Raw genomic sequence first — 9,395 nt, forward strand, 5'->3', positions numbered from 1 at the left:
GGGGGAGGGGGTGGGACTCACCGGGTCTGGTCCAGTTAAAAGGGTCAGGAGCCGGGCCTGAGGCCCCTGTCTCGGGTGGAGTCTTCAGACAACTGGTTCAGAAGGTCATCGGAATCTTCTCTTGACTTCAGTCATGGCCTGTGTGAGTGCGGGACCCTCTACTCTAAGGTCTATAGGATTGAGCACAGTCAGATGGGTGCACGAGAGTAGCCAGTTTGGGAATTGATTCTAGTTCCAGCTGTCCGGCCTTGCACAGGTGTCTTCCTCTGACCCACATTGGCTTCATCTGTAAAATGGGGTGGCTGTCATAGTCCCCCCCACCCCAAGCCTTTAGCCTCTCTGGCTTAAGAATGTTCTGGATTTCTCCGAGTTCTGGCAGCATACTTAAGTCTTGCAAGGTTCAATTTTCTGCTGCTTTGCAGTTTTCTGAGAAGTGGGAGTTGGAAGGGTGTGGCCACCCCACCCGGGGAGGGGGAAAGGAGGGGGGTGAGGGGTGGGGGACATTTAGGCCAAGGCCTCTCACTGTTTCCCTCTCCTCTACTCCAGAGTCTCCTGACCCCTCCCCCTTTGCAGCTGTCCCCAGTCACAGGGCCAGGGCCCAGTCAGTCACCCTCTGCTCCAGAAAATTCTTAAAAAAAAACAAAACCAAAAACCTCCTTGGTCTGAGAAAGGCTGCAAGCTATTCAGTGTATGCAGATCAGGTGGGGGTTGAGGGTACTGCATGCACGCATACACACAGACACACAAACCTGCCCTCAGGGACAGGGTTCAAATGTCAAAGGAACCCCTCACCTCCTAAATGCACTCCTGTACACCCAGCCAGGCGGGGACCCAGCAATGCCCATATAGGTCTTAGGTCCATAATACTGCTTTCTGGCTTTGCTCTCTGGCAGAACCCCCCCCCCCCCCCCTCCACCCCCCCCCCCCCCCCCCCCCCCCCCACCCCTCAGCTCCTCCACTCCTCTGCGTGCCTCTGTGCAGAGCCTTGAAGGGAACTAGAGAGTTCTGGGCTGCTTTCTCTCTCTCCCAGAGGACCAGACATTTTTATTCAGCAGGACCTTGGGCGAGTGGTTGCCTAGTCCTGCCCACCAGCTAAATGAGGGCTTAGGAGGTCACACTCCATCTTCCCCTCCACTCTAAGTCCAGATCCCCAAGCTCATGATGGGGGCCTGTCCTGCAGGACAGCCACAAGCTTAAAACTAGCACACCCGTTGGGCAATGGGGACTTTCCCCGAGCACGAGGACATTCAAGACTAGAACTTACAGGCTGTCCTGTCCACCCCATCTTAGGCTTCTCCTAGTGCTGGTCAGGGTACCCTGAGTGAGTATGACCCTATTTCCACACCCCAGGCCACTGCACATAGCTCAGGCTATGCCTTCCTAATTTGACCCTAAACGCAGCTCGGTGGCCTTGTTTACACAGGGTCTGGTCGCCAGCAACCTGAATCTCAAACCTGGGGAGTGTCTCCGAGTTCGGGGCGAGGTGGCCCCCGACGCCAAGAGGTGAGAAAGGAGAATGGGTTGACGACGGGCAAGGGCGGGGTTCGCAAACCTAGGTCCCAACGCTGGCATGGGCGTGGCTGGCCCGAGCCGCTTCTCCACTGCCCGCTGTGGGTTAATGCTCAGCTGCAGATGCTGCGTTTTCTGGGTGAGTCACTTCCTAGCTGGGTCTGGTCGGCCTCACCGTGGTCTCCCCCTCCTCCTGCCCCTTTTATCTGGGCTGGAGTTTTCTTAAACTAAACCAGCTGCTCTCTCAACAGCTACCTCAGCTTGTGCCCTCCCCTTCCGCCTGGGGTAGGGAGAGACAATGAGGGAGGGGTCACCCACGTGCCTGCTGCCTTGCGGGGGAGGGGCCTCTGCGGGACACTTGTCTTTTTTTCCAGTGCTTTCTCCCGATTCATATAGCCCCACTGCTTATTTTCTCAGCAGCCATGTGACCTTGGAGCAGTCACCCAAGCTCCGGAGGCTTTTTTTCTTTTCTTCTTGGGAGACAGAGTCTCACTATGTGTCCCTGGCTAGCATGGAACTTACTCTGTCGACCAAGCTGGGGTCCATGGAGACCCACATATCTCTGCCTCCCCAGTGCTCCATACTCCACACCCATAAGAGTCTGGGTTTCCTAATAAACCCAGAGGAAGGTTGTGGTGTGGTGGAGAAAGCCAGTGCCAGATCCATCGAGGTGGCGGCCGTGGCTGTCTGTCTGTCTGTCTGTCTGTCAGTGTTAGTAAGCGCCAGGGCCCTCTCTCCTCTTTCTTCTTACCAGACCTCCAAGGCAAGAACACCAATCAATGTCTGGGAGAGAGATCCCTACTGGGCAACACACACACACACACACACTACTGGGCAACACACACACACACACACACACACGAAAGAAATTGTAGCTCAGCAGAGTCTAGCTGAGCTCACACAGTGGGCCAGAATTAGAATTCCTGGACTTCCTGTCGGCCGAGTTTCATCAAGGTGCATTAATGGCCAGCAGCTGTTGCTGCAGCTGCTGCAATTTCTCAGTGTGCTGCTTTGGGTGCAGAATTAGCCAACATGGCTTAAAGCTCACGTGTCATTCCATAGCTTTGTGCTGAACCTGGGGAAGGACAGCAACAACCTGTGCCTACACTTCAACCCCCGCTTCGATGCCCATGGGGACTCCAACACCATTGTGTGCAACAGCAAGGATGGTGGAGCCTGGGGGACCGAACACCGGGAGCCTGCCTTCCCTTTCCAGCCTGGAAGCATCGTGGAGGTGGGCAGGACTGGGGCGGGGCTGGACCCTGGGTGGGCTGGACAACGTGGTCAAAGACAAGCTGACCTTCCTGGCTGTGTGATGACAGGGGAGTGTCATCCCTTTCTGAACCTAATGGACATTGCCTGTGTAGGGGCTGTCACCTGGGCTCTGAGCTGGTCCAGGGCCCAGCTCACTGCCCTTCTCCACCCACCAGGTGTGCGTCACCTTTGACCAGGCTGACCTGACCATCAAGCTGCCAGATGGCCATGAGTTTAAGTTCCCTAACCGTCTCAACATGGAGGCCATCAACTATCTGGCGGCAGATGGCGACTTCAAGATCAAATGTGTGGCCTTTGAGTAAAGCCAGCCAGCCCATACCCCTCAATAAAGGCAGCTGCCTCTGCTCCCCATATCCCAGCCCTTCCTGTGAGAGTGTTTGCGTATTCTGTGTGAGGGGTCCTTCCCAGGCTGGGTCCATCTTCACTTCCATTCACTCCTCCATGTGTCCCTCTTGGTCCCAGGGGCCTCTCCTCTTCCCCTGTGTTCTCCAGGCAAAGCAGGACCCAGCACATAGAGAGCTTGGTGACCACAGGGTGTGAACCGGTCCCACCATGACAGGGACAGAACAGTGGGAGGTGAAGGGATGAACAACAGGACCTCATCTGCCCTCACAAGGGCCAGAAAGCCACTGGGCATGGTGGCACATACTTGAAATTTAGGCGGCTAGGGCAGGCAGATAGCTGTGTGTTTGAGACCGAGTTCAAGCCAAGCTGGGCTACATAGTGGAGGCATCTGGGACTAGTTGTGCAGCCCTTATACTCCTAACTACCTGGGAGATGGAGGTAAGAGCCCTAGGGCTAGCATGGGCAACATAGCAAGACTTCATATAGAGTGGGGACTCTTGGGTTAGATAAGAGGCTATAAGCAATCCTAGCACTCAGGAGGCAGAGGCAGGTGGATCCCTATGAGTTCGAGGCCAGCCTGGTCTACAATGCAAGTCCAGGACAGCCAAGGCTACACGGAGAAACCCTGTCTTGAAAAACCAAAAAAGCAAAACAAAACAAAAAACCAAGAGGCTATAAGCTGGGTTCCTTGATCACTCTGAGCCTCTGTTTATTGTAACCCCCTCACTCATATCCTTCCATTCCCACCCTCCCTTCCTCTTCCCCGCCCCCATTCCCCTCCCCTACCATCTGACCTCAGCCTATCAGATCTCATTAGGATAGCCTGCATCTTCTTCCTCCATAGCTCCACAAGGCCGCCCAGCCAAGGGGAAGTGATCAAATCTCAGGCACCAGAGTCCGTGTCAGAGGTGGTCCCTCCCTGCTCCCCTAACTAGGGAATCCACATGGAGAATGAATGAACTGTCTGTCAGCTATGTCCGGACAGGGGGCTCTCTGCATGCGTTGTCCTTGGTTGGTGCAGGCGCCCCCTGGGTCCAGGTTTGTTGGCTTTGATGGTCTCCTGTGGAGCTCCTGTCACCTCTGGATCCTTCTGTCCCGCCCCCTCCCCCTCTTCCATATGACTCTCAGTGCTCTGCCCGGAGTTTGGCTGTCAGTTTATTGTTTTATGCATGGGGGATAATACACAGCTTGCAGGAGGGTTGTTATAGAGTTAAAAGAGATTTTAGTGGAGGATGCCAAGTCCTGCTGCTGGGTACCTCATGGTCAATGCCCTGTGGGTAGTTTCTGGCCTCTTGTCTCTTACCCTTTCTTTTTATGCCTACCAAAGTGAAGGGGAGGAAATGGACTCTGAGGGGCAAAATGACTTCTCAGCAGCTGAGCACACAGGCAAGCAAGCTCTCTAGCTTTATGATCCTCGGCCACACGGTTGCTGTGGAGCCCAAAGGCAGTGGACAATTAGGCTAGAAGCCACTGATGGCACTTGACAGGTCGCCTCCCTAACAATGGAAACCTGGGCTGAGGTTGTGAGCTCTGAGGGGGCCCTTTCAGAGTCAATGAGGCAAGAAGTGGGGTGGGGAGGCTGATGCGAAGGTCCACTAGCAGGTCTACTGGATGGCAGGTAGCTCATTGGGCTGGTGGAAACAGGCCTGCCAATCCTGGTTTCCAGAGGCAGGTGCCTGCCCCACACCAGGTTCTGTGCCTTTGTGGTGCTGTTCCTAACTGTGGCCGGCGGATGGTGCTGTTCGTCACTGCAGCCCACCCACAGGTCGGCCCACCTTCATCCATCCCACCATTGCCACCACTCCCACTTCCCAGGAAACAGCTGCTGGAACTAAGCCAAGGTTCTGGAAGGCTTCAAATGTGAATCTCATTAGGCGCACTCAAACTCTCCAATCTGGGGTATAATATCCTGAGGCTGAGGGCGTGTGTGTGTGTGTGTGTGTGTGTGTGTGTGTGTGTGTGTGTGTGTGTGTGTGGTGTGTGTGTGTGTGTGTAAGAGAGAGAGAGAGAGAGAGAGAGAGAGAGAGAGAGAGAGAGAGAGAGAGAGAGAGAGAGAGAGAGAGAGAGATCTGGCACACTCCTGGTAGGGTCACTTGCATCCCTCAGCCTGTTTCCCTGTTCATTGCAGGATGAAGTTTTCATGTTGGTGGATCCAGGACCCATAGGGGATGGCCAAAGAGAATGGAATACACATGACTTGGGCTCCCATGAGCCACACCCCGCCACCACACTTTTCTGAGGCCTCCAAATGTGGCTGTGGAGGAGACGCCCTCTGCTGGGCCTCTAAGAAAATGTTCTAAGGACTGGCTTCACAATTGACCATAGGAGTCTCCCCACAGGAGCTAAGCACTAGTAGGTACAAGGGGTGACAATATAGCAGAGGAGAAAGCCCTGAGGTAGAGGAGAGAGGCCACTGGGCATGGAATCAGAGGGACCCTAGTTTGAATCCAGCTTCAATTCTTTGTGTTCTTTTGTGTGTGTGTGTGCGTGTGTGTTTGTGTCCTTTTTTTTTTTTATCTCCCCAAGACAGGGTCTCTCTTTGTAGCCTTGGCTGTCCTGGACTCACTTTGTAGACCAAGCTGTCCTCGAACACACAGAGATTCTCCTGTCTCTGCCTCCCAAGTGCTGGCATGTGTTCTTGAACCCGTTACATAGCATCTCTTTGGCTCGGCCAACTTTTCTGTTAAATTGAGTTAATAGTGGTGTTTCCTCTGTGTGGTTGTGAGATTCGCCCAGGTGGTATATAGAGATGTGTGGTGCCCGGGACCTGGTGGGGGCCTCTGAAAATGCTTGTCACCCTCATCCCGTTTGAGACTCAGTGTTTTAGGCTGGACGTGGTGGGCACATGCCTCTAACCCTAGCACTTGGGAGGCAGAGGCTAGCCTGGTCTACAAAGAGAGTACCAGGACAGCCAGGGCCATTACACAGAGAAACCCTGTCTAGAAAAAACAAACAACAACAACAACAACAACAACAACAATAAAAAAGACCCGGTGTTTTTGGGGCTGGAGAGGTGGCTCAGTGGTTAAGAGCACTGGCTGCTCTTCCAAAGGACCCGGGTTCAAATCCCGGCACCGACAAAGCACTCCAGTTTCTGAAATGTTCACCCTCCCACAGACATACGTGGAGGCAAAACACAAACGTTAAAAAAAAAGACTCAATGTTTCCCAGGAGCCTAGCAAACTGTTCTAGAAAAGTTTAGAAGACTATACATAAACCACAGTGCTGACCTGAGCACAGATACCCGCCTCTGCCCAGCAGGCCTCCAGCACACTGTAGGGCCAAGGGTGACCTTGAATACCTGAGCCTCCTGACAGGACTGCTCTCAACTGTGTAGCCTCAAGCTGCAGTTGACTGAGCTTTCTCAGTGAGAGAGGGGTCAGCCCTCTAGACAGTGTGTAAAAATAGCTGACTAACAAGCTCCCACTCTTGTTTTCATCCTTTCTCTGTGGGCCATTTCCTGCTGCCTCTGGCAGTGATTACATTACAGTATATGCAAAAATAATTGCAAGAGGAAATCTAGCCCATGTGAGTGGTGTGTGGAACAGCAGTGCTGACCCAGGGTGGCATATTTCATTCTGCCTAGAGAGTTGTCATGGCCTCCTCAGGCCCTGCAGGCCCCACAGCTGTTGCTGGATTGAGGGAGTGGTGGCACACTCAAGAGGCAGAGGCAGGTGGGTCTCTGTGAGTTTGAGGCCAGCCTGGTCTACAAAGTGAGTCCAGGACAGGCAAGGTACCCAGAGAAACCCTGTTTCAAAAAAAATAAACAACAACAACAACAACAACAACAACAAAAAAACACCAAACCAAGCCAGGCGTGGAGACACACTTCTTTAATCCCAGCACTCAAGAGGCAGAAGCAGATGGGTCTCTGTGAGTCCAAGGCCAGCCTGGTCTACAAAGTGAGTCTAAGACAGCCAAGACTACACAGAGAAACGCTGTCTCAAAACAAAACAAAAAAAGAAAAGAAAGGGAAGGGGAGGGGAGGGAAAGCACAGGCCACAGCCTCAGCCCAGAAGGCATCAAGCAAAAGATCCACAGAGGTGGGGAGTCTGAGAAGGGGCTGACAAGAGACGCAGACTGACTTATGTTTAGTCCACAGTCACAGGGAGTGGGGGACAGTAGGTGGCAGGCCAGCAGCAGAAGGCAGCTCCTAGTCTCTGGGGGACAACGCCTCTACCCAGAGGGGAGATGAATACAAGGGTGGCAGGATGGTTTGGCCCTAGGGGAGCAGAAGTGACCACTCAGAGACACATTTGTCTAGTGCCCCAAAGCCTTTTTCTTTAGACAGAGTCTCAAGTAGTCCAGGCTGGACTCCAATTTTCTATATATCAGAGGATGTCCTTGAACTCCTGGTCCTCCTAGCTCCACTTGCTAGGATTACAGGCTTGTGTCACTATGCTCAGTTTGGAGACCCACACTTTGAAGAGAACTTCTTCTTAGCATCCAACATGGGATCTCCAAGTGGGGGACCCTTGTAGGAAGAATCTGACATTCATCAGGTGTCATGCCTACTGTAAGTAAGGCTCCTTACAAAACTCATCATCACAGTCCTACCTTTCTTTTTTTCTTTCTCTTTTTTTATTTTATTTTATTTGGTTTTTCCAGATAGGGTTTCTCCATGTAGCCTTGGCTGTCCTGGACTTACTTTGGCTCACATTTTAGCATTGGCACAATCCTTTCTCTCTCCCCCAAATACCTTTGTTATTGTTTTGTTATTTTGAGACAAGGTTTTTCTATGTAGCCCTGGCTGTCACGGAACGCACTCTGTAGATCAGGGAAGCCTCCAGGGATCCCCCTGCCTCTGCCTCAGGAGTACTGGAATTAAAGGCATGTGCCATCATGCCTGGCAAGCACAGTTCTTTTCTTTCTTTCTTCTTTTTTTTTTTTTAAATAATTTTTATTTATTTTCATTTAATGTGTATTGCTATTTTGCCTTTATGTATGCCTGTGTGAGGTTGTCAGATCCTGGAGTTACAGACAGTTGTGAGATGCCATATGGGTGCTGGGAATTGAACCTGGGCCCTCTGAAGAGCAACCAATGCTTTTAAACCTCTTAACTGTGGAGCCATCTCTCCAGCCCCGCACAGTCCTTTTTTTTTTGTTTGTTTTTTTTTTGGTTTTTTGAGACAAAGTTTCTCTGTGTAGCCTTGGCCATCCTGGACTCACTTTGTAGACCAGGCTGGCCTCGAACTCACAGTGCTGGGATTAAAGGCGTGTGCCACCACGCCCGGCCCGCACAGTCCTTTCTTAAGTGACAACTTGCCTCTCTGTGTGTCTAGCACACAGTAGGTTTTTTTGCTTTGTTTGGTTTTTTTGAGACAGGGTTTCTCTGTGTAGCCTTGGCTGTTCTAAAATCACTTTGTAGACCAGGCTGGCCTCGAACTCACAGACATCTGCCTGCCTCTGCCTCCTGAGTGCTGGGATTAAAGGCGTGCACCACCACCGCCTGGCCACAGTAGGTTTTAAATACCAATGAAATATGAGATATGCAATATGAACTATGTGCCACACAACAGGTATTATATGGAGAGGTTTATTATATGAGCATAGAAAAGCAGGGAAGTGAGACAGGCACTCCAGAGAGAAACAGAAAAACAGAAAGTCAGAGAGATAGGGAGGTAGAGACAGCAAGAGAGGAAGCGGAGAACAGGAGAGAGAGAGGTAGGTGGCTTTGTCCTTTTATAATCCTGGGTAGGGCCATGCCTAGTGGCAGGTAGCTAATGACATCACAGGTTGCTAGGCAGACTAGGGCAGAATCCTAACAGTAGGCATTCAATATGTGTGGCTTCTCTGGGCTTATATCTGAAAGAGGACTGGATCCTAAGAGTCCTTTTTATGTCTGATCACCCTGTGTATCACCATCTGCTCAGGGACCCGTCCCTGCCCTCCACATTGCCAGAGACAATCCTGACCTGCAACTTTCTGTGCTGCGTAGGCCTTATTCCCCTGAACTGTCATGATCACTGACTTGACCACAGGGCCAGTCCTTAGAGTCAAAGGCATCAGCTATGTCTGCAGCACCCCAGCACAGGACTTGACAGGACCAAATGCACATTGCCTTGTGAACGGAGGATGTTAGCTGTACAACAGAGTCACTAAAATCCCTGTCCAGTGTTATTTTATCCAATGCTTCATAGTCAAACCTTTGTGGTTAGTAGAAGGTGTGTCGTTAAATTTCCTTTCCTTACTTGAGGAAACTGAGGCACATAGCTGTGTGTGGCTTGTGCACCAAACTTGAGTATGGCAGAGCACTGTGTTTTGCA

General features: G+C 51.8%; 1 protein-coding gene across 1 annotated transcript; it reads left to right on the plus strand.

Annotated features, from left to right (window-relative positions):
• On the plus strand, positions 1-3,166 carry Lgals1 (galectin 1). Its single transcript, XM_051159945.1, has 4 exons — positions 1-142; positions 1,424-1,503; positions 2,572-2,743; positions 2,940-3,166. The coding sequence occupies exons 1-4, from the start codon at positions 134-136 to the stop codon at positions 3,084-3,086; spliced, it is 408 nt and encodes a 135-aa protein (XP_051015902.1). The 5' UTR covers positions 1-133; the 3' UTR covers positions 3,087-3,166.
• The last annotated feature ends 6,229 nt before the right edge of the window (positions 3,167-9,395 follow it).

This window comes from Acomys russatus, chromosome 17, assembly GCF_903995435.1.
Source record: "Acomys russatus chromosome 17, mAcoRus1.1, whole genome shotgun sequence".
In the NCBI taxonomy this organism is placed as follows: domain Eukaryota; kingdom Metazoa; phylum Chordata; class Mammalia; order Rodentia; family Muridae; genus Acomys; species Acomys russatus.

Coding starts and splice junctions, on each gene's coding strand:
- Lgals1 (XM_051159945.1), top strand. Junction 1,504..2,571: donor GTGGCCCCCGACGCCAAGAG/GTGAGAAAGGAG, acceptor GTCATTCCATAG/CTTTGTGCTGAACCTGGGGA. Junction 2,744..2,939: donor AGCCTGGAAGCATCGTGGAG/GTGGGCAGGACT, acceptor TCCACCCACCAG/GTGTGCGTCACCTTTGACCA.